The following is a 25,062-nucleotide window of genomic DNA, read 5'->3' on the forward strand; positions in this document are numbered from 1 at the left end:
AAAAATAAAAAATAAGAACATATCCCAAAAGTATGTTGGGAAAATTTTGAAAAGTTAAACACTCACAAAGATATAAAAAAGTAGGATTGTCTCGAGCAGAGAAAAGTGAAAGAGAAACAAGAATGACAGGTCTGAAAATCAAAACGAAACTGAAAGATCGTCGGCTACTGTTAGAAGACAAAGAGGAGGGCAGCTGTTCGGGTGAGTAGCAGCAGAGAAACAAAAAACATATCTTATCATAACTTATCATATTAGACTTATTTTTCGAATAAATTATAGGCTACACGTTTGATAAACCGTTGTGGCAATTCATGCATGAATGTCAGCTATATGTAGGCCTCGACATGTCGACACATTTTAGTATTTCTGAAGGCCTTATAGCTTAATACAAATGCAACCATGAATTTTGCACAATACATAAACGCTTGTATTTTGTTTGCTTACTGTGATTTTGCATATATTTGGACATCTAAGACATCAAGTGGATGGACATTGTCTTCAAAAACCTTAGCGCGCTGTTATTTTCACTGACGTCACATGATTGAATCTTAAGAATTATTTTAATGTGTAGATTTTAACAAGAACAGACCCAGATTATGAAAATAAAATTTTAATTAAAATATATAACAAATGGTTAAACAAATAGTCTTGGTTGTTTAGAAAAAATATCTAAATAAAGATATAGGCAGCACGCTGATAAAAAAAAATTAAAAAAAGATGATCAAGCATATTCCTTTGTGTGCTGTCAAATTCAGAACTACACTTAAAATGGAGCAGACACCTGATACTAGTGGAGATGACCAGCTGTGCACTGTTGTGGCAATGACAGAAGAACCCAGAGATGAACCCAGAGATGAACGTCCTGCTGGTATACCAGTAGCCTATTATAATAACTAAATTCAGTGCTCTTTTCTAAAGACTCTAGACTTCTAAAGATTGTTAAAAAATAATAAATAAACTGGATGACTTTATTGTTTGAGATGCCTTATCTGAATTAAGTTACATTAACCAATAGTTGTATTTCTCTTGTAGGAAATAAATATTATATCCTTTTACCTGGGAAGACACTGAAGTCTCCAGAGGACATCCTAAGAAATGCCCTTCAACAAATACCAGGTCTACAGGAGGTGTCCAGCGTAGCAGAGTGTGATGTCATTTTGGTTTTCTGCATTATTGTTTCTAGGACAGGAACTGACATTGATGCTGCAGTGAATGAACTTAATGCCCTCTCAGGTAATGTACCCTTAATGTAATGCATGTTGTAGCAACTCAAAATATAATAATTGCACATTATTGTAATAAAATGTTCTGTTGGGGACTGCCCCACTGATGCCGGTTTTTAAGGGTGTTAACCACTTCTGTACTCTGATCAGGGAGTCTGAGTCATCAAATTTCTTTCCACCATTTATTTAGGTACAGGGTTTCACCATATACACACTGATGCATTGGAGGTAGTTTCTGCAATAAACAATAAATCAGAAATAAATAACAAAATGTTAAACATACTGTTACAGTAAACAGCGCACTTTTTCACATTAAGCAATATTAACAACTTGTAGTTTGTGGACGAATAATTACTGGAGTAATACAATATAAAGATGCATATAAACAACTTGGTACATTATACAATGTCCCCATCGCGATATGAAAGCATTACAAATATAGAATATATCACACGAAATCAGCAACATGTGTAAACAAGATACTAACAACATTAGCAAGATAAGCCACGATGCTAGCGGCATTTTCACGTGCATTTCACATGATGAACTAATTATCATAAAGATCGCGAAAACCAACAATATCACAAAGGCTTAACATCGCAAACAGATTCAGCAGTATAAACATCCAGTATTACCCACATAAAGTCATAGAATGAACTTACTTCGTCAATAACTTTTGCCCTGCACTTGACGGTGCTGCACAGGTGGAAAACTGCGTCACATTCTGTTAGCTCTGCATGCTTAACCAATAGCGCAACACTTACGCCGAACACGTATCATAATAAAAGTCGCATCTTGCATATTTACATAATACAAGCTCTTACCGAATATAAAGGCATAAGAGACAAATAAAAGTAAAGAATTCACAACAGCCGCACCCACAGTTGAGCAGCAAATGTGCAAGTTAAGGGAATTCTTTAAAAGTCTTTGGTTTCGTCCTCAAAGGCTGGCAATGGAATGAGGCGAGCTACTGGCCTAGTGTACACCTTACCCTTGACAAGAATCTGCTGTTCTCACACATCCATCTTTACTGACAACAGTCTTAACCACTTTACCGATAGGCCACTGAGCTCTGGGAAGTTGCGGATCAACTATCAAGACTACTGAGTCTACTGTCAGAGTGTCTGATGGTTTGTGCCATTTCTGGCGTGTCTGGAGTGTAGGCAAGTAGTTTCTTGTAAATTGAGTCCAGAATTGGTCCACAAGATTTTGACAATGGCGCCATCTGCGCCGCCCCATTTCTCCTGAGGCATACGCCACCTGTGGAAGCGATGCATCCCGCCGCCCCATGAGGAGAAGGTTTGGTGTAATGGCGTCGATGTCTGCAATGTCTGCTGAGTTATATCCGAGGGGTTTTGAATTTAAAATGCCCTCTACCTCTACTAAGACTGTAGACAGGACATCTTCCGAGATGGACTGACTTCCAACTGCCACTTGCAGAGCAGCTTTAATAGAGCGGACCTCTCGCTCCCAGACACCACCAAAATGGGGAGCATTAGGCGGTTAAACTTGAAGAGGATCTGGTACTCGGCTAACTGCTCCTTTAATTGGGAGTCCATAGCTGCAAAGGCTTCTCGCAGTTCTCGATCAGCACCACGAAAGTTTGTGCCACAATCTGACCTGATCTCCTTTGGTCTGCCGCGTCTGGCTATGAATCGCCGAAGAGCAAGCAGGAAAGCATCCACATCCATGGAGTTGAGAAGCTCTATGTGTACAGCTCTTGTGGTAAGACATTTAAAAATGACACCCCAACGTTTCTCAATCCTTCTGCCTATTTTAACCTGATACGGGCCAAAACAGTCCACTCCTGTGGAATAAAACGGTGGACAGAGAAGTCTGAGCCTCTCTGGAGGCAGGTCTGCCATCCGTGGTATCTTAGGCTTAGCTCTCCACCGCTGACATGATGAACAGTTAAGCTGATGGTGTTTAATAGCTTGCCGCCCTCTCAAGACCCAGTACTGTCTCCGGAGTTCCGCATACACTCTTTCTGTGCCTGGGTGCAATAAGCGTTCATCAAAGTCTTTAATGAGGAGCTTTGTTGCTGGATGCCGCGAATCTAGCACTATGGGGTGAATCTGTTCAACATTTGGGCTTTCCAACCTCCGTAATCGTCCTCCAACTCAGATTACATTAGTTACTATATCCCACTCTGGAGCAAGACATATTAGTCGACTGTGGTTTGGTATTGGTTTGTGTGTTTTGAGGGCTATGGTCTCCTCAGGGAAGCTCTGAGCCTGACACTTCCTCAGTAGGATCAACTCTGCTTCACGAGGATCAATGGGCTGGATGTTTGCAGAATCATCTGTCAGTTGTTGACATACCTGCCGAGTGGCTTCCACTAACTCTTTCCAGGTGCTGAACTGAGTGGCATCAGGAAGGGTATGATCTGATTCCACAGAGGTTAGGCAGCAGATAGTGACACCTTTCAGTTCAGGTAACTCTTCTGACCTTGCCGGTTCAGGTCTCTTTGGCCAGTGCTCAGGACTCAGTTTTAGAAATGACGGTCCCTGACTACAGCGCCCAGGAACAGTAAAATTTGAGAGTGGTTTTCCTCTAGTGATGTCATCCGCTGGGTTTTGCTGTGTGTCCACATACCGCCAAGCAGTGTGCTCTGTCAACTCCTGGATTTCTGAGACTCGTGTTCCAACAAAGACTTTGAATCTACAAGAGTCGGACTGAAGCCACTCCAACACTGTTGTGAACGGCATCTTCTGTGTACTCTACCAAGTAAGCCACAGACCCATATGCTCGTTCTGATGCATCACAAAACACATGGAGGTCATAAGCCCGTTGTACATCATTGGGCACTGAAGAGTAACAGCGGGGAATTGTTATGGTGCTGAGATACTTTAACTCACGTTCCCATGTGTCCCAGGCAGTGTGAAGATCTTGTGGCAGATTCGAGTCATCCCAATCTCTTCTTTTGCACCATAGTTGTTGAATGAGCACTTTTGCTCGTGTGGTGAAAGGCACAATGAACCCCAATGGGTCATACTGCGTTGCTAACACTTGATAAGCTGTTCTCATTGTTAATGCAGCATGTTCAATGGGACGATATTGGTATCCCAATGTATCAGCTGCACAGTTCCACCTGAGACCCAAAGTTGGCTCCATTGAATCAGTCCTGTTCTGTTCAAGCCATTGTTCTGCAGCTGAAGACCTTGCTTCTGTGGGTAGATGTAAGATCACAGATGGCTGGTTGCTAGCCCATTGTCTGAGGTCAAAACCACCCGTTGTAAGTAGACTGCGCAGTTGATCAACTGTAAGCTTGGCCTCAGATGTGGTTGGAAAGCTAGCCAGATAGTTGTCCACATAAAAACTCTGCTGCACTATCTGAAGAGCTCCTGGGTAACTCTCTTGGTTATTGCGGGCATGCTGTTGCACAGCAAAAATGGCACAACATGGGCTGCTAGTTGTACCAAATGGCAAGACTTGCCACTCATAGACGTCTGGACAGTTCTCAGAGTGCAGATCTCGCCAGATGAAGCGGAGAAGCGGTCTGTCCTCAGGCAGCAAACGGAACATTCCACGGATATCTGCACTTACAGCCACATGATGTTGACGGAATCTCAAAAGAACGCCCAACAATGATGGGCCAAGTGCAGGCCCTGGCAGCAACTGATCATTCAGAGATAGGCCTTGATACTTGAATGAACAATTAAAGACTAATCTCGGTTTATCGTTGTGACACACCAGGTGGTGGGGAATATACCAGACCTCCTCTGACTTGGTGACTTCTTCGGGTTGAAGCTTTGTAACATAGCCTGCCTTAACAAGCTTAGTAATCTCACCAGAGTAGACAGCAGCTTTGTCGGGGTCTCTCTGAAGTTTCTTCTCGGTACTCCTCAGACTAGGCATGACAGACTGGATTGTGCTTGTGAGTTTTGTAACTCCAGGTTTGCGCAGAAGGGGGGTGGCATAACGCTGAACATTGTCTACCTGAATTCTCTGTGTTCTGCATTCAAGAAGTTTAACTGCTTCTTGATCTTCCCTGGATCGAACCACCAGTTTCTCATTTCGATAAGGCAGGATGTCAAGTTGCTATAACCTCTCAACATTACGGTAGAGCAAGTCATTGGGACAGGTGGTTGTCACGAAAAGACACTGATGCACTGAGCTGTGGCTTGTGGTGCTCTCCTCTGCCCCTTGTAAGGCCCACCCAAGGGCTGTGTGCACTGCAGCTGGACCACCTTTGGTTCCTTGACGGACTGGCTTATCTGCTGTGATAAGATGGACATTGTCTGATCCTATCAGTACCAGTGGACGTACATTTTGGAATGACTGTAATGGGAGCCCTCTGAGGTGGGCATACCGTCTCTGAAGTCTCTGCACTGGATATGATTGCTCTACTAAGTCCAAACCTGAAGCTGTGAAGGCCCCAAGTATCTGGAAGCGGCTCTTTGGTTCACTTTTCGGAGAGATTTCCAAGTTGATCTTGGACCCAGAAAGGTGAGTGATGTCAGATCGTACTGTGCGTAGAGCCAGAGTTTCAGGTTCACCCTTCAGCAGAAGCATTTGTACTGCCATTGGTAAGATCATGGTTCGCTGTGCTCCGTCGTCTAGTATAGCGTAAGTCTCCACTGACTTGGACTTGCTGTGTAGCAACACTGGAACCACTTTGAGAAGCACTCTGCAGGTCGCACTAGCAGGTGTGAGGTAAATCCGACTCTCTGACGTACCTGCTGTGTTTGTTGGATCATCACGTGCTATGTGGTGAAGCACTTGTAGATGGATTCCACCACAGTCACTGCATGGCTTTTTAAGGTTACACATCTCTGGTTCATGTAGTCGTGCACATCGCCAGCATCGCTTTCCATCAGAAATCCACTTTTGAAGGTCTGTGACCGACTGCTCTTTGATGTTGTCACAACGTGTGATGTAGTGCTCTTTACTATTGCAAAAGAGGCAGTGTACCTTGAGTGGTTTCTTTTGTTTGGGCTCTTTAAGATGGGTAGAGGGCGCAGTCTCAGCGGAGGAGGCACCATGATAAAAAACTACACTTGGCCCCTTTGGTTTGGCTGAGGGTTTCTCTTTCCCAACCCCTGGAATTTTCTCATGCTGGTAGCGCTGCACTAATCAAATCGACAGTCTCTGCTGCTGTGCTTTAACTTGTAGCCAACCGGCAAAGTCCTGCAGATTGTAGGGGTTAAGACTTATAGAGTTGAGCTTCCCCTGCTGTTGAAGGAACTCAATGAAGCCATCTCGTAGATACTTCGGCAGCTTACTAAGTAGTCGGTCCACGTGTGAGCAGCAGTTCAGCTCCATCCCTCTGGATCCCTCTAATGACAGCAGCATACTGACCAAAAGATGAACTCTTAAGGCAAAGCTTTGAAAGCTGTGGCTATCATTGGGCTTTACATCTGGTGATGTAAGGATGGCTGCTATCTCACTTTGAGCCAGTTGATGTGGCTGACCGTACTGTAGCTGAAGGGCTTGCATAGCTGCTGAATACGGATATGGATGATGCCGGCAAGACTGCCCTATCATTTGAGCTTCAGGCAGTTTAAGATGCTCCAACAGTACATGGTATTTGTATTTCTCAGTTAACTCTGGGTAAGGCTCAAGCAAATTGTCAAACGCCAGCTTCATATTAGCAAATTCCCTTTCGCTGTCACTCGTGAAGTCAGGAATTTTAGGTTTAGGGGGACTATGCAATGTCCGATGAGGTATACTACCATCTGGTGGAACTGCAGTCTGGGCTGGCATGAGCTGTGGTGCGGCTGCTGCAGTGTTCACTGAAGGGACTAAACCAGAGACCACATTTTGAGAGGGTAGATAGCTGAATAAAGTGGGTGTGTTCACCGGCTGTATCTGTGAATATGGTGTTGCAAGATAGCGGTGAGGTGCCATAGAATGCGGATAGACAGGTGCCGGCGAAATTAGCTGTTGTGTCTCAAGGGGCTGGAATGTTCGTTCAGCTTCGTAAGTTACAGCTCGTTCTTGATTGGGCGGAACTCTGGACGAATGAGAGGGAGCAGGCTCATATAGTTGTGGTAATTGTGAGTGATGCGAAACAGGAGATGCCATGCCAGAGGAGATAGGGGAATACTGTAAACCTGTAGTTTGTGGATGACTTGGTTGAACTGGAGCAAATCCACAGTTGCGACTTTTCACCTCTGGTTCAGGATCAGTATTTGTTATATGTAACCTTTCCTCTTGTAGCACTGTGCCTCGTGAGAGTAAGGGCTTACATAGCTAGAAGGTGCAGGTGAAGATTGTAGCGATGATGCAACAGCCTGTACCTGTTCATTGTCCTCATTTTCCTGTTCCTCCCTCAAGAATGATTTAATGTGCTCCATCATCTTGTCTCGGCGATGCTTTCGTTTCTTAAGCCGATCTAATTTCCGGAGAAGATTGTCCATTTCAGCTGTCTCCTCTTTCTCCTTCTCGTTCATGGATTCCATTAATTTATTTAATGAGTCCATACTCAATAAGTCTGCTTGACTCTAACTGGGCGTGTCTCGACGCCCACCTTGGCTGGAGTCTGCATTTGCTTGACTTGTATGCACTGCGGCTGCTGCTCCTCTCTGCTCATCTGACTCCCTATGAACAGGAATGGAGGAAAGGGCAGGTCGGTGATGGAAGTCAAGGATGTAATCCTCAAGGTGCCTTGGGGCTTGGCATTGCCGTGATGGTCTAGCTTGAGGAGGAAATGTTGGTTTGCCATCTGATGACATTCTGAAGCAGTTAAGGATCCGGCTCGAAGGACCATTTGTTGGGGACTGCCCCACTGATGCCGGTTTTTAAGGGTGTTAACCACTTAAGTACTCTGATCAGGGAGTCTGAGTCATCAAATTTCTTTCCACCATTTATTTAGGTACAGGGTTTCACCATATACACACTGATGCATTGGAGGTAGTTTCTGCAATAAACAATAAATCAGAAATAAATAACTAAATGTTAAACATACTGTTACAGTAAACAGCGCACTTTTTCACATTAAGCAATATTAACAACTTGTAGTTTGTGGACGAATAATTACTGGAGTAATACAATATAAAGATGCATATAAACAACTTGGTACATTATACAATGTCCCCATCGCGATATGAAAGCATTACAAATATAGAATATATCACACGAAATCAGCAACATGTGTAAACAAGATACTAACAACATTAGCAAGATAAGCCACGATGCTAGCGGCATTTTCACGTGCATTTCACATGATGAACTAATTATCATAAAGATCGCGAAAACCAACAATATCACAAAGGCTTAACATCGCAAACAGATTCAGCAGTATAAACATCCAGTATTACCCACATAAAGTCATAGAATGAACTTACTTCGTCAATAACTTTTGCCCTGCACTTGACGGTGCTGCACAGGTGGAAAACTGCGTCACATTCTGTTAGCTTTGCATGCGTAACCAATAGCGCAACACTTACGCCGAACACGTATCATAATAAAAGTCGCATCTTGCATATTTACATAATACAAGCTCTTACCGAATATAAAGGCATAAGAGACAAATAAAAGTAAAGAATTCACAACATGTTCATAATGTAATAATTTTCTCAAAACGTCTTAAACTACCTGCGAAATGCAACAGATTTAAATATTCATGCAATTATTATTATTAACCATAAAACATTGGTATTCCTTTACGGTACATTTTTAAAAATCTAAATCCTATTTTACCCTGCCTACAAAATCCATCAGATTATTATTATTATTTTTATTATTATTATTATTATTATTATTATTATTATTATTATTATTATTATTATTATTATTATTATTTACATAAGGTATACGGTTACAGATCTATGAGGAAGGACTCAAATGCAGAAATGAGTGATCAGGGGTTTATTTGAAAGAGGGCAGAGAATACAGGATATTGTGAGGGAGAGGAGGTGAACAGTCCAAACAGTAGACATGCAGGCTGAGAGAGCGACCGCTGAATCCAACCCAGGATGACAGTATGAGGGAGGGTAGACACAGAATGGCAACAAGACACTGAAGGAGAACAGTAAGTGCCTGGCAGGATCGCACAGTACAAGGGGATCGACTCTCAGGGCACGACCAATTACTGCACCGGTCTTGCTGCTTGGCTGATGGTATAAGCGGCCAGGGAAGCTCAGTTTGGAGGACAAACAAGGGAAGACAAAAGACACAGCAAGCACAAGACACGACGAGACTATAGACAAGGTGAGACTAAAGAAAACTCTGACTAGAAACTACAGTAGACTGTTAAACAAACAATGTAGCACACCAAGTTAATGGCACACAGAAATAACGAACTGGCAAAACATGAGAAAAGGGAGCTGAGAATAAGAGGAACAGGGTGAGCACACTCAGGCAAAGAGGACTCAACAAGGGAACAAAGAACATGAGGAACAGGTGACAACACTCAGACAAACAAGGACTCAACTAGACAAGAGGGCTGGTACTGGGAAACAAGGAGGCAGGAACAGAGGAACACATGGCCAACACAAAGACAAAGAGAGAGCCATATGTTCAAGCACAACACAAACATAGAGACATGAAACAAAGACAACAGATATACCTTAGAACACAGTCACAACAGTCATCAACAGGTGGAGAAAGTAAGAACATTTCCCCTCCAAAACTGATGAGAAGAAAAGAGAAAACTGGTCAGGGAGGCTGTAAAGAATGTTCCTACAGCAACATTAAAAGAGTTGCTGCACTTTCTGGCAGGTACTAGTTGCTCCCTACATGTTACAACTATCTTCTATATTCTCTACCTGTCTGGGCTTTGAGATGGAAACCCTTTCTGACTAAAAAACATCCTAGCTCGGCTAAACTTTGCAAAAACATACATTCAGTCTCCCAAAAGCATGTGGAAATATGTGTTATGGTCTGACAAGGCTAAGATTGATTTTTTTGGCCAAAACTGTAAAAGGATTGGCACAAAAACAACACATCACATCAGCAGAAGAACATCATACCCACGGTGAAGCAGCATCATGCATTAGGACTGCTTTTCTTCCACTGAGACTGGGGATTTAGTGAAGCTGGAAGGAATCATGAATAGCTCCATGTACCAGTCGATTTTGGCACAAGATTTTGGACTTTCATCATGACAATAAGTGGGAAAATATTCCCAAGTCAAGATGTGCCTAGCTGATATACTCCTATATCCAAACAAACTGAGTGTTGTAATTATTTCAAAGGTGCCTCAAATAGTTCAGGAACGTGAACACTTTATGCTGTTGGTGATTCCAAGGTTCCCTTTGTGTCAGTTTCTGACATATATGGGAGAAACTCAGTTTTCTCAAAATACTGAAGCCTGAATGGTTCACATCTGCGCTTTTCGCAGACAAATGACTTTTTAGCCTGCCAGAAATCCAACCCTAATCAAACACACCTGAAGCAACCAATTAAGGTCTTCAGAGCAAGTCAGGATCACTTGAAAATTAAAGGCAGGTGTGTTTGATTAGGGTTGGAGATGAACTGTGCAGGGGTGCGTTTCCCGAAAGCATCGTTGGCCAACTATGGTCGCAAGTTCATCGCAATGTCCATTGAACTCTATTGGTAACGACGGAACTTGCGACCATAGTTGGCCAACGATGCTTTCGGGAAACGCACCCCAGGACAGTCGATCGCCAGGCGCAGGATTGGGCACCCCTGAATAAACTAATGATCCTAATGACACCAGTCCGGATTAAATGAATTACCATGACAACTAAAGAGTGGCAGGAAAACTGAACAAAGGAAAAAAAGGAAACTAGTGAAAAACTAAAAGTCCATGATAATGAAACTAAGAATGAATGTTTGTGACAGTTACGTTATTTACCGGATCGTTTTTTTCCCCTATTAAATGTCTCTTTGGTTGTCAGTGCATTGCATAACCCAATAATGTCTTTAGTTCATTATCTTTTATTTATTTATAAAAATTAAAGGATATCTACAAAGAATCATATAGCTGTCAGGTTTATTCTTTGGTTCTGTTTGGTTTTATATTTTTCCCTGTGTCCATTTGCTTGTGTTCTACTTCCTTCCTTGTCAGCCAGCAGCCATATCACCCTGTAGCCCAAGACTGGTTGCCCACTGAAGCTAAGCAGGGCTGAGCCTGGCTAGTACCTGGATGGGAGACCTCCTGAGAAAACCAGGTTGCTGCTGGAGGAGGTGTTAGTGTGGCCAGCAGGGAGTGCTCACCTTGTGGTCTGTGTGGGTCCTAATGCCCCGGTATAGTGACAGGGACACTATACTGTCAAAGAGCACCGTCCTTCGGATGAGACGTAAAACCGAGGTCCTGACTCTCTCTGGTCATTAAAAATCCCAGGATGTCTTTCGAAAGAGTAGGGGTGTAACCCCGGCATCCTGGCCAAATTTGCCCAGTGGCCTCTGTCCATCATGGCCTCCTAATCATCCCCATATACTGATTGGCTTTATCACTGTCTCCTCTCCACCAGTAAGCTGGTGTGTGGTGAGCGTTCTGGCGCAATATGGCTGCCGTCGCATCATCCAGGTGGATGCTGCACATTGGTGGTGGTTGAGGAGATTCCCCCATCTATGTAAAGCGCTTTGAGTGCCGAGAAAAGTGCTATATAAATGTAATGAATTATTATTTATTATTATTTGTTGGTTCCCACGGTATCTAATTAGTTCTACACCTGTTCTCAGTTCTGTTAATTATATGTATTTAAGCTCTTAGTTCTCCCCAGTTCTTTGTCTTTCAATAATTTGACGTAACTGTCAGGGTGTGTGCAGGCAGAAGACAAGGCAGGCAGAAGGCTCCAATACAAAGTGTTTACTTACAAATATAACTTAAGCAATACAAATAGGCAGGATACACACACTGGTAACGACATTACATAGACGAGAATAGACCAAGACTGACTGAACAGGGGGAACTAAATACAGACACTGATGATCACAAAACAGGTGACACAGATGAAAATGATTGACAAGACACAGGTGATGATAATGAACTAATGATGGTAGATATGGCAACGGATGAGTGGCGGGAAAACAAAAGACATGTGACTAACAAGGCTGAACAGATACACAACAGTTGCAGTAACGAAACATTGTGTGTTTGGTTTGTGTTCGATCGCCCTTGTTCCTTTACTCTCCTGAGCATTTTTTGGATGTAAATCAAAGACTACTTAAGTGAATTTCCTTCGTCTTGTTTACTGACCACAAGTGTATGACAATATGTGACAATAACTAAAATTATTAGTACATTTTACATTTTTTGTAGATAGAACATACTTTTTTTGACAACCATTTAAATGACTAAATCGTATAAAAAAGTATAATTACAATAATAGAAAGCAGAAACATATTTTATTAGTGCATAAATCTTAAAATGTATTTCTAGGTTAAGTGACTCAAAATAATGGAGCATGTCATAATCACAAAATTCTTAATAAAACTGTTGTGTAGCTTAATTAGCCTTCTTTTAATGTAATAGATTATTTTACATGGATCTGTTATTACATTTTGTGCTCAAAATTATTACATTGAAAGATAAAATTCATAATACAATACATTTCTCCCAATAACCTATCACATAATGTGAAAAATCATTATTACTTTGGAAAATCCTTATTACATTATGAGGTCAACATATTATAACATTAATAGTGTAATATCTATTATATGATGTGCAGTTATTATATCATGTAAGGCAGGGTTCCTCAGACTCGGTCCTGGAGGGCCGCTGTCCTGCAGAGTTTAGCTCTAGCCCTGATCAAACACACCTAGCTGTGAGTTTCTAGTGATCCTGAAGACATTGATTAGCTTGCTCAGGTGTCTTTGATCAGGGTTGGAGCTAAACTCTGCAGGACAGCAGCCCTCCAGGACCGAGTTTGAGGAACCCTGATGTAAGGGATAATGTACATCCAATAAATGTTATAGAATAAACCCCAGCAGGGTGATCAGGACTCCGACGTGAAGTGGATGGGTCTTGCATCACTCTGAAGGGGTTTTTGTGTTGTCAGTTTTTACTGGTTGTTATCAGGGAACAACATACCGCTGGATGGATTATCAATAATTATCAGTATCAGTAGTTGATTCAAGTATTAGAATCAAGTGTTCCACAGAGCCGTGTAATAAGCTTTGATATTACCATAGACTGTAAAATAAAAAGACTATTACATGAGTTGCTACATATAACAACCATATGCCCACTTAATTTCAACAGAGTCTAAACCAGCTGTCTTCATGGTGCTGCATCACACATTTGACCCAGAGAAGATTGTACCAGACAGCAGCAGATATGTGACCAGAAGTAATACATTCACTATCGACTGTCTATTTGACGAGGATGAAGGACTCCTGAAGTGTGTGAGGAATAATGAAGCTCTGGAAGGAATTAAACAATGGCTGCAGCCAGAGGTATCCAGTTCTTCAGGATAAATGATACAAAATAAACAGTAAATTTAGTGTGAAGTATTTTTTTTTAAATGTACGCTTTAGAGTAAATAAAGAATACAGTCACAAATATGTCATTAGAGATAGTCTACTTGCATTAAAAACAATTATAGAATTACATTATATATATTACATTATGTATATATAATATACATTACAACAAATATAATTGCTACTGTCATAAATACTTACTAATGAATACTGATTCTTCCTTATGATCTCTCCGCCAGTCTCATTTCTACGGAGCCGCTAAAGGGACATGTTGGTGTTCCACAGTTCCCTCGCAAAACATTTGTGTTCCCACGAGAAACTTTGCATTCCCTTGCAAAACTTTTGCGTTCGCTCGCAAAGACATTTGAGTTCCTTTGCAAAACCTGTTGTAGCCTCTCAAGACAACAGCTTATAGGCAGATTACCAGTTGTGTGGCATGAATTGATATTTGACTTTCTGTGGTTTACAATCACTTTACATACAGTATAGCGAAATAGATAAAAGACCATTTAAATACATGTGTTACTTAAAGTGATGATTAAACAAGTGCAAAACACAAAATGCTACAAAGTTAGCTGCAAGCATAAAAACAAAGTTAGTTTCTAAGCAGTAGCCTACTTGAAATGGTAAACTGATTTGTTTTTTTGCACTTTTAACAGTGTCTGCAGCAGAGCTGCTACTGGCCGTGGCCAAACATAATGCAAAACATAATGCAAAACATAATGCAAAACATATGGTCATTGTTCAGCAGTCTTAGGCGCACATCTGGGGTAAAGTATATGCTGAAACTCTGTTAATTGATTCAGCAGTCCAGCCCAGCAGTCATGTTCTGTTAACACATATCTTTTGTATCACTCATTTCAGACACAACAGGATAGACGAGCAGAGACAGAAAAATCTAAAGCATATTTCAGTGAGTGTGATTTTTTTTTATAAGATATCTTATAGCTTACTATAAAGATTTTTCTAATATAGTAAAATATTTGTTCATACCATCCTTGATTTTCAGATGTTTTTTTTTTCTTTCTTTTTTCAGAAAAGTTTTCAGTACAATTTAACTCACTAATTTTTGTTGCCATTGTTCTATGAGGGTCAAATTGACTCCACTGATTTCATAATGACTTTGGCTTGGACTACTAATCATTCATTCTTTTTCCAGGTGAATCAGAACTGATGCTTGTCCTGCTGGGCATGCCTGGATCTGAGAAGACTGCAGTAGGACACATGATATTTGGCAGAGAAGAGAGTCAGGCCAATACCTCTTCAGCCGCCCTGAAGATGATCACAGCAGAGAATGGAGTGGTGGATGAGAGACAGGTGGCTGTGATCTACACCCCTGACTGGTTCGGTTCTGGGCTCTCCTTGGAGGAAATTAAACAAAACATAAAATTCTGTACCCGTCTAGCTTCAGCTGGTCCTTACGCTTTCCTCCTAGTCATATCACTAGATCAGTTTATTAAAGAGGAGAGAGAGATAGTGAAAGACATGGAGGTTGTTTTTGAGGAAAGGTGCTGGGAGAGGCTCATGCTCGTTCTCACTGTTTCTGATGAAGATGAAAAGCTAAAGATTGAAAACCATAAATTAAAATGTGGAAATAGGTTTCATGCCCTCAATATCAGTGAGACTGGAAGTAGACCTCAGGTTTCAGAGCTGCTGAAGAAGGTAGAGAAGATGGTGGCAAGAAATAGAAAAAGTAGTGATGATGAGTCTTTTGAAATGGTAAATATTTAAAATTTAAATAGTGCTTTTCACAATACACATTGTTTCAAAGCAGCTTTACAGAAATGCATGATGCAAAATGTTATAATATCTGAATATCTTCATGCCTTATATTCACATTTAGCAGATTAAAGCTCAGCAGTTGATATTTGCTATATAATAAATACCGCTAAATGTGAGTGTACTATATATGGGTTAGGTTGGGTATACTTATAGTAGTAATATAATTTGTTATCATTTATCGATTGCTTAATTCATGCGTTATGTGGGGAGAATTATATCCTGTGAGGTTTTATTAAATTTATAACAATTTAGTGTAATGACAAGCCTAATTACTATTTGGTGACGAGAATCAAACTATGGTTAAATGATGGGTATGGACAGGGTTAAATTACGCAGTTTACCTGAGGAGTTCATTGAAAGTAATGGCATAAAACTTTTTAATGGATAATGGAGGGGAAAAATAAAACTTGGGAGAAACAGTCAATACCAGAGGGTCAGTACTCATCTGGCTACACAGTCAAAATATAATGACAGTAATTAAGTAGATATTTTACTACATTGATTGAACTGTAAGATGTATGCAGTGAAATTAAATCAATAAGTATGATATTCAAAATATTATAGCTAGAGTGTTATGGCTTTTTATAGCTTTGGGTGAGTTTTTCTGTTATGTAAAGTGCTTCAGTTTCAATGTACCAGTATTCATTTATCTGGGAACATCCTACAGTATAGTGACTTGTTCAGGGGTGCTGTGTTTTACCCTTTGTAATCTGAATATAAAATGTTTGTATATATCTAGAAATGCATTGTCCTCTATATCCATATATTTCCATATATTTTCTGTTAAGCAGCTGAATGCAGCACACTATTGAGAGTTTCTGAATATTAAAGGCTCAGTTCCCATAAAATGAAGCTTCTGTCATCATTTACTCACAATATGTTGATCCAAGCTCATATTATTCTTTCTTATGTGCAATACAAAAGAAGTTAAGTATTGTGGAAGAAATTGAATATGTTCTATATGTTAGCATTTTCTTATATTCATAGAATCTTAGAAATATGATGATAATCAGATTAATGTAGTGTCGATACATACCCTTGTGAATATACGTATGTGTATGACCTTGTATACGTGACTTGACAAAAAGTAATGTGTGACTACGAGTGTTGACTGAGACAGAGGAGCTCCACTCAAGGGTATAGCATATGATAAACAATGTATTAGTTATGGCTGAGAGATATCTTCATGTAGCCTCAGGAAAACAACCTTGGGGGAGGAACAACTATAAAGAATGAAGAAAGCCCCCACTCGAGGTCACACTCTGCAGGCACTTTGTAACGACTGTATGACTGCTGACCTTTCTTTGCAAGGGAATAAATAATCTTTAAAGACAATTGATCCATGTTTGTCTCTTATTCAGTAAGTAGAAAATTGTTTGCCACTACAGTATTTAAGTTAAGAAGTTTGCATCACTGGATATTACACACATAACATTTCCATTTTCACATTTAACATTTCAATAGGCCATATCTAATTATTGGGGGATCAATACTTTGCCTGATCACTTTTGCTATATGTTTTCTCTTTTTTAAGGCCCACAGTCCCTTTGAAGCATCTTTGGGAAAATATCATATAATGAGCATAATGTGAATAAAGTAGATTTTAATTGACGTGTACATAATCAGTGGAATATGTGGAAGATTATGGATCATTCCAGCTTGAACATTTATGTCTTAATAAAAAGGTTGGAAAGGCCTATTCTGAAAATATATATACTGTATATATATAAACCTATACTGTATATAAACAACCTTCTCGATTGCCTTTCAAGAGACTTTATTCATCCCTTTATTAGCACAAAACATCTGCCCTTTACATCCCCGGTTTGGCCTAAAACAATCCAGTTTTAAATGCAATATTATATATATATATATTATATATATATATATATTATATATATATATATATATACATATTATATATCTATATATATCTATATATATATCTATATATATATATATATATATATATAATTGCATTTAAAACCGGATTGTTTTAGGTCAATTCGGGTTTGTGCAAATAAAGGGATGAATAAAGTCTCTGGAAAGGCAATCGAGAAGGTTGAAATCATCCCAAGTCCTTCTTGTAAAAGACTGGAAATTGTGTAAGAAATGTATTTGTGTTCATGCATAAATGCTTTTCGTATATACAGTATATACTGTGTATCCGGGGTCAAAATTTACTAAGAAGAATATACTGAAAGCCATTAAAAAGAGGTAAGGATGCAAATGTATTTAATTCTTTAAAGGGATAGTTCACCCAAAAATTTCAACTATCCCATTTTTAAAGTGCATCTATCAATCATGAAAGAGATGGCGTTAAGTTGTGCTTAGGTTTGGCCAGAAGCTAGTTATTTTACTTTATAAAGTTTTAAAAATTAATATTTTCTTACACAAATGCTAGCTTCGCTTGAGAAGGCCTTTATTAAACCCCCAGAGCTGTGTGGAGCACGATGGATATGATGGATAGATGCACTTTTATGGACTTCAAAACAGAAACAGCCATTCACTGCCATTATAAAGCTTGGAAGAGCCAGGACATTTTTTGATATAACTCCAATTGTTTTCGTCTGAAAGAAGAATGTCATATACATCTAGGACAGGGTTTCTCAAACTCAGTCCTGGAGGGCCACTGTGCTGCACAGTTTAGCTCCAACCCTGATCAAACACACCTAGCTGTGAGTTTCTAGTGATCCTGAAGACATTGAATAGCTTGCTCAGGTGTGTTTGATCAGGGTTGGAGCTAAACTGTGCAAGACAGTGGCCCTCCAGAACCGAGTTTGAGAAACCCTGATCTAGGATGACTTGAGGGTGAGCAAATCATGGGCTAATTTTAATTTTTGGGTGAACTATCCCTTTAATATTAAGTTTAAAAACATAAACCCAAGGCCTGCACGATACACATGATGCTCTCTAATTAAAATGAATGCAAGGAAAAACATACTATCATCTGTGTCTGCTCTTAGCAAAAACACACAGAAGCCCGCACAGTATGAATCAAGCATATAGAGCCAAAGCCCTGATCCACGGAGGAGCCACATGATGATTAATCTTCAAATCAGTAATTGGATCTCTAAAAATCATCTGCTTTCATACATTATGCCTGAAAAGCTGGAGTCACAATTTATAAATAAAGTTTAACTGAAATGCTGTGATTATATATATATATATATATATATATATATATATATATATATATATATATATATATATATATATATATATATATATATATATATATATATATATTATAGTATAGTATAATGTAGTCAGATAAAAGATTCTGTTCATCTGATGTCTTTTTCTTTGTTAAAATAATATCTAGTTCAGGCAAATATATATATATAAAAAAATCCAATTTCTTACCATATTCTCACAATGACAGATATGCTCTGAAAAGGGAACATTGAGATCAAGTCAACCATGTCATGTAGGATATTTTCCCTGAGAATCAAAAATGTACAATATCAGTTTCACTTTAATGTCTGCATTGCAAAACTTGTCTTTAAATGTATTAAAGCACATGCATGAAACAAATACTAAAGTGAAAATACTTTTACAGCACAGGACTTTGATGGGAGACACACTTCTGGCTTGAACATTATACATGCAATTAAATATTTTCTCTCTCTTTCTCTGAAAAGTATGAGAGAGCTCATACTGCCAGTTTAGTATAAAGCAGAGCATTTCTCAGAAGTACTTTGTTCTAGACGAGAGGAAGTCTCGGGTCATGTGGCCACCATGTCGTCACAATGCTACAGCAAACACAGAAACCTCGCATTTTCCTGTCCTACTGATCACTGCTCTAAAAATATCACAGTTGCAAATCTGACGATCTCCATTTTTCATGAACACTATTCAGAGTAGACAACAGATTTAGTGTAATTAGCTTTGATTTTTTTTAAACAAGTTAATAATGTGGTTACATTATAACAAAATAAGGAGGAGGAGAAAAATCAGTCAATCTGGAAATTCTGGATGTAGTTAAGTCATTTGCAATGACTTGCAACACAGTAAGTGTTGGAATGCAAAAAAACATTAAGGAGTAAAACCCCCTAACTTTCTATTCTCTGCTGCTCACGTGTAGACTACATTCCTAAATGAAAAATGGGTAAATAAGGGAAATCCCTTGATCCCATTAAGGCAGGTTCACACACAATAACTTGGAACGTGTCTAAATTAGTCAAGAGCAGGTTGAAGACTTTGTTGAGAAATAGGCTATTGAAACTTCCTTACCGTGACAGCACAGTAGGCTATTAAAGGCTATGAAAGAAGACGTTGAGCAGTAATGATGGTGAAATGAAATCACAGTTGAATCAGTATCTTGATGTCTATTATGAATATTTAAAAATTTCCTAAAATTCTCTGTTATCAATGTCCTGTTTGACTGCCCGCTCATCGGGGTAACAGAAAATGGCGCTACTCTCATATCACACTGCAGACTCGCTCACTCTTGTTTCACACAAATGCAACTAACGCCACCTTGCATCTCATCTTTTGATTGTGGTGAAAATAACCTCACTTTGCATTAATATTGCTGGGCCGATTGTTTTGTACATTCACGTAGTGGTGAATGTGATTTCATGTTGTTGATCATGAAATAATATTCCAATCAACCAGTCAGATTTGAGGGACAAGTTTACAGTTTATGTAAGTTTAGGCTTATGACCAGTGCTTCTATCAGTGTTATTCACCTATCATTTTGCTCTGATTTTATGGATAATTTATGGGTAAGGTTAGTGGTAGGGATAGGATACAACTTTCAGTCAGGAATGTTGGTCCAGGATCAACAAAATGTCTTGCTTGGCAAAATCACTGTGCAAAATTTTAAGAAAATAACATACAGGAAAAATTATAAAATTACACAGATTCAGATTAACATGGAAAATATGCACACATTTTAAGATAAAGTGTCCTTTTTAAAGAAAACATGCATTTGTGTACATGCATTATTGCATTAAAACATCCATATGTTAAATTATTATAAAATAAATAATTTTTGTAAATTATTTTGAAGTTCTTCAATTTGGGGTTGTTATGACTTGGCAGCATTATACCAGGATGATGTCATTTTTGATAATGGAAGGAAAGGGAATTACCAAGGTATGTCTATAAAAGCTTAGATTCACATTCACATTCACATCTTTCATCACATCTTGGTCAAGCATGAGTCGGAGCATTTTTCTCATGTCATTGGTCTTCCTCATCTGCATGGCTTTCACTGAGGGTAAGAGCTTTTTCACATCTTAACTTTTCAGCGTAATATCATGACATTAAGTCTACACTTGTAGCCTACTACATGTACTACATGCTTTATGAGTGCACGTTTTATTACTTTACTACTTTACTTTATTGCTTTGGCATAATAGTGAGCAAACAAACATGACAAGTCTAACAGGTCACCTAAAGAATAAGTTAGATATTTTTACACTTGAGTAACAACATCAAGATAGGTTAGCATGCAGTTTTATTCTCTAGTTTTTTATTGATATCTCTTCTTTAGGCCAACGGATGTTCATAAGCAAGCGATGCCTGTGCCACAGAGCATATGACAGTCTGCGACCTGGAAACATCAAGGATTGGAAAGTGCACAAACCAAGTGCTTTCTGTGACACCACTGAGATTGTGTAATGAAATTTATTATTCAGAATGTTTTTTATGATGTTTGTGTGTGTTAAACAATGTGTGATTATTGATTTGATCAGTGTAAACTAAACGCTCCATATTTTGCCAACAGTGTGATTTTGAAGAAACCTCATATAAGAGTCTGCCTGAATCCTAAATCTCCACAAGGACAACGACTACAAGCGAATTAAGACACTCATGGACAGCTGAGCACCAGATCATACATCAGATGACTATGTGAGAACAGGGTCCCTTTTGTGATTGTGATTTTAGAAATGGTGTCTATAAAAAAAGTGATTTATTTCAAAAAGATCCTTCAGTTCAGAAGATAAAGACTCTTCAATTCATCTTAAATTACTTTAAAGTATTATAGAAGAAGGAGAGGCATGAAAGGAAGGAATTATTCTGCTGTTTCACATGCAGTACCAGTCTGGATGCTGTCATTGGTCTTTTTTTATGTCACCTTTGAATCTGGTCAACCTATATATCTGTAAATGCCTTGCATGGTTTCCGTTAAAGAAGCTGTGTAAAATTGAAGAAAAAAAAACTGTTTGTCAAAGAATATTTTGATATAATGTTTAGTAAGAGTTTGCTTTTCAATGTTCTTTATTTTAAACAACATTATTAATATATTTAATAAAATATATATATGTATGTATAAATATATATGTGTGTGTGTGTGTGTGTGTGTGTGTGTGTGTGTGTGTGTGTGTGTGTGTGTGTGTGTGTGTGTGTTTTGTTGTATTTATATTGTGCCAAATGTATGTTGAATTACAAATGTATTATTTTATTTTAAACAATCAGAGTTAAGTTGAATTAAAAAATTAACACGAATCAATGTAAGAATTTCTTATTATTTAGTTTGTCCCCTTTAGTTTTAATGACTGAATGAACTCCAAAAGTTTGTGTAAAACCTGATGATCATGTTCTTCAGATTTGAGGTGATCCATTATCCGTTGAGCTTCAGTGGAAGAACATCTGACCGTCTGTAACGAGTAACCTGATCATGAGATTCATGACACAAATGTACGTTTTTGTTTAGTGAACTAGAAATAGTGCGGATTCTGAGATATGTATTATTCATGTGGTTCTTGTATTTTTTCTTGCTGGATTATGCCCCCTACTGGACATGGTTTGTAAAGGCCATGGGGTGCAATACCTGCACAAATTCTCAAATGAGTAAGAAAGAATGACCATAAATGATCCAATGGCCTGTGCTCCTAACACTACATTGTTCATAATACGTTCCAATGTGAAATACGACAGTTTATCTAAGGATTTTTGAAGGCCACCAGCAGCACTGCATGTTAATTTACTGCCATATTAGACCAGTATACGGAAGTGAAAAACAAAGACCATTCCGGTTTTTATTTTGTAATAGTGATTCAGGGATCAGGGCAGTTTTTAATTTCAGCTATAGCCTCATAGACAAGGCATATCTATGCAATACATGATGCCAGGTCCAGAATGAGGCACTTCTGTTAATACCATGTCTCAGAATAGCTGAAAATGAACCTAGCATAGGCCTATCCCAAAAGCAAGCTAGCCTACCTCATAAACTTTGTTCCTGTGGAAATCTTTAGTTGGACTTCGTATTTAACGAAATGATATGCAAAACATATTGTTACATCAGAAATGTATTTAGATAAACCCATTGGAGTTAAGGATATTAACAAAATAAAGCTTATGCCTCTGAAGGCTTTATTTCCAACGCTAACAATCATTATAAGCCAATTTAGGATGAGGGCTGTTATTCAATTTATCGGATGTTTGTGGGCTACTTTGTAGCTAAATGGCAGTGTAATGCAAATATGTCTGAGCAGGTATCCTACTGAAAAACAAGTGACGTAGCCTATGGTTACCTTCCTGTGAGTAGGCTACAGCGACAAAGTTCACATGTTTTGAAAGACTCATTATTTGGGTTTCACTAGTAAAAGACATAACAGGCTGTTGGCCTATATCATATGATGACATCAGCAATGGGGGAGTAGGGAAATAGCTATAACAAGTAATCTCATAAAAATATTTTCATTTATTAGGGTTCCCGATTACTAATCTGTGAATTATGAGTCATACCTCTTACAGTAGAAATGAGTGGAGCCTCGTGTGGTCAGAATCCACGGAAGCGCCCCCACGAGCTAAATATCAGCGCGAGCCCTTGACGTTTCTGCATCTATTTCGTGAACGGAAAGTGGAACAAAAGCCTCAACGCATTGTGTAGACGACATGTTCAGGCCTTCTACTACCCACATGCTGTACACTGTACAGTCTATTAATGCACTTATCAAACCACTCCATTGGTGCTGTGGATTTTGTGGATAATGTGTTGATCGAGTGACTAAATGTCAAATTGCAGTTTACCATTCTGAATAGCTGGGGGAAAACCCCGTTTTGCGATTATTATGCTAATGCCTGTCGATTCCATAGCATGATTTCATTTTCCAGTCTATATGAAAGATGGCATAGGCTTTTGTCAGGCCCACGAAATAGCTAAATATTTTTTTCTAAAGAATTTTTATTTTATTTTTCCAACTTTGGGCAATTCTGTTTCCTGGATGTTGATTCTTTTTCTTTATTTCTTTTTTTTCCACTTTACAGATGCCTTTTATGTATGCCTTTCATTTATTTCGTGAAAATTATTTCTTTTATTTTTTCTTTCAAAAATTATATTTATCCCACAGTTTTACAAGACTTGTTTTCCAAGTAAACAGGAGACTGGCATGATGTGACATTTGAGTTGTGATGAAAAATCAAGATAGATTTATTGTTGTTTTGCATGTAGCCTAGGCTATATCAAATTCTGGCTATACATTTAGTGGAGGCAAAAATAAGTTAAAATGTAATTTCCACCACAAAAAGCTGTTGAACTAGACAAAGTACATAATTTAAGATTGGATGTTCATGACTTTTAGAAAAACTTCAACAATTAGAGAATTCACCTGTTCTGCATGTGTACTTTCACACATATCCAGTTGTGTTTGTTCTTAGTTTCGTATTAATTCGTCCTTTGGTTGAGTTTCCTGCCACTCATCAGTTTCCGGACACTAATCTTCATCACAGCTGTTCTCATTTAGCTGGACAATGACATCACTGGCTATATAGATAAATGAACTTAAAAATGAAGTTAATAACTTCTTTTTTTTTTTCAACAAAATGAAGCATCACTGATCTCATGTTGGACTATGGCACTATATTCTTCTAGATCTGCTGTACAATTGAAACAAACTTTGTTGCATTATTTTCCTGTTATCACTGTGAAGCTGCTTTGAAACAATCTGTATTGTAAAAAGCTCTATATAAATAAAGGTGACTTGACTTAGTTCATCCCCATGTGTATTTGCGTCCTTCATCTTCACTCAGAACCTTCTGTTGATTGAATCTTTGTTGTGTATTCCTAAACCCTTACTGACATGTACACACACAATGAGACTGTAAAAAAAGAAAAACACCCATGCATTTTAATTAATATTTGTACAAAGTCATATTGTCACACAGTATATTTTTAAAAAAATTAGTATACACAGAAATGACATGTATAAGAACATGATACACCTGAAAAACAAATGTTCCTTCTGAAGTAAACAAAAGCAGATCAAAGCTTTTGGACCAACATTCTAAAATATATATGTGAGAGGATGTATATTTTCCTGGTTTATGTAAAAACAGGTAGGCAAAAAAGGTTACCGTAAAGGTCAAAGGCAATTTAAAGTCAAAAGATCTCTTGGGATCCAGAGACAAAGGTCAATACAATTTTCATAATTAAATATGGGGAGGGGTACACCCCATATATCCCATTTGTACACCGCATACAAATATGGCCAAATGAAATTTGTCATGAGTGGCTGTATAAATAAGCACAAAAAGATGAATAGCTCAATTAAAACAGTCTTTAATCCAAAAATCCTCAGGAAACATCCATTTAACCAAGACGAGACCGGAGAACTGAACAAAACAGGGAGTATATATACACAGGATAAATGAGTTCATTAAAGGGATAGTTCACTTTGAAATTAATTTTTGATATGTTTTAGCTTACCTCAAGGGCATCCAAGATGTAGGTGTCTTTGTTTCCGCAGTAGTTTCAATTTGGATA

General features: G+C 38.7%; 1 protein-coding gene across 1 annotated transcript; it reads left to right on the forward strand.

Annotated features, from left to right (window-relative positions):
• The first annotated feature begins 151 nt into the window (after positions 1-151).
• On the forward strand, positions 152-16,671 carry LOC308691263 (uncharacterized protein). The gene is made up of 7 exons (XM_081366310.1): positions 152-201; positions 756-868; positions 1,033-1,233; positions 13,342-13,535; positions 14,222-14,332; positions 14,427-14,475; positions 14,722-16,671. The coding sequence occupies exons 2-7, from the start codon at positions 769-771 to the stop codon at positions 15,291-15,293; spliced, it is 1,227 nt and encodes a 408-aa protein (XP_081222436.1). The 5' UTR covers positions 152-201; positions 756-768; the 3' UTR covers positions 15,294-16,671.
• Positions 16,672-25,062: the final 8,391 nt, after the last annotated feature.

Source organism: Scardinius erythrophthalmus (assembly GCF_964197995.2).
Source record: "Scardinius erythrophthalmus genome assembly, chromosome: 5".
NCBI lineage: Eukaryota > Metazoa > Chordata > Actinopteri > Cypriniformes > Leuciscidae > Scardinius > Scardinius erythrophthalmus.

Bases quoted from the DNA above. Each gene is read 5' to 3' on its own strand.
- LOC308691263 (XM_081366310.1), top strand. From the start codon at position 769: ATGGAGCAGACACCTGATACTAGTGGAGATGACCAGCTGTGCACTGTT. The intron at 13,536-14,221 runs GTATCCAGTTCT...CACTTTTAACAG, and splicing joins AACAATGGCTGCAGCCAGAG to TGTCTGCAGCAGAGCTGCTA. The intron at 14,333-14,426 runs GTAAAGTATATG...CACTCATTTCAG, and splicing joins GTCTTAGGCGCACATCTGGG to ACACAACAGGATAGACGAGC.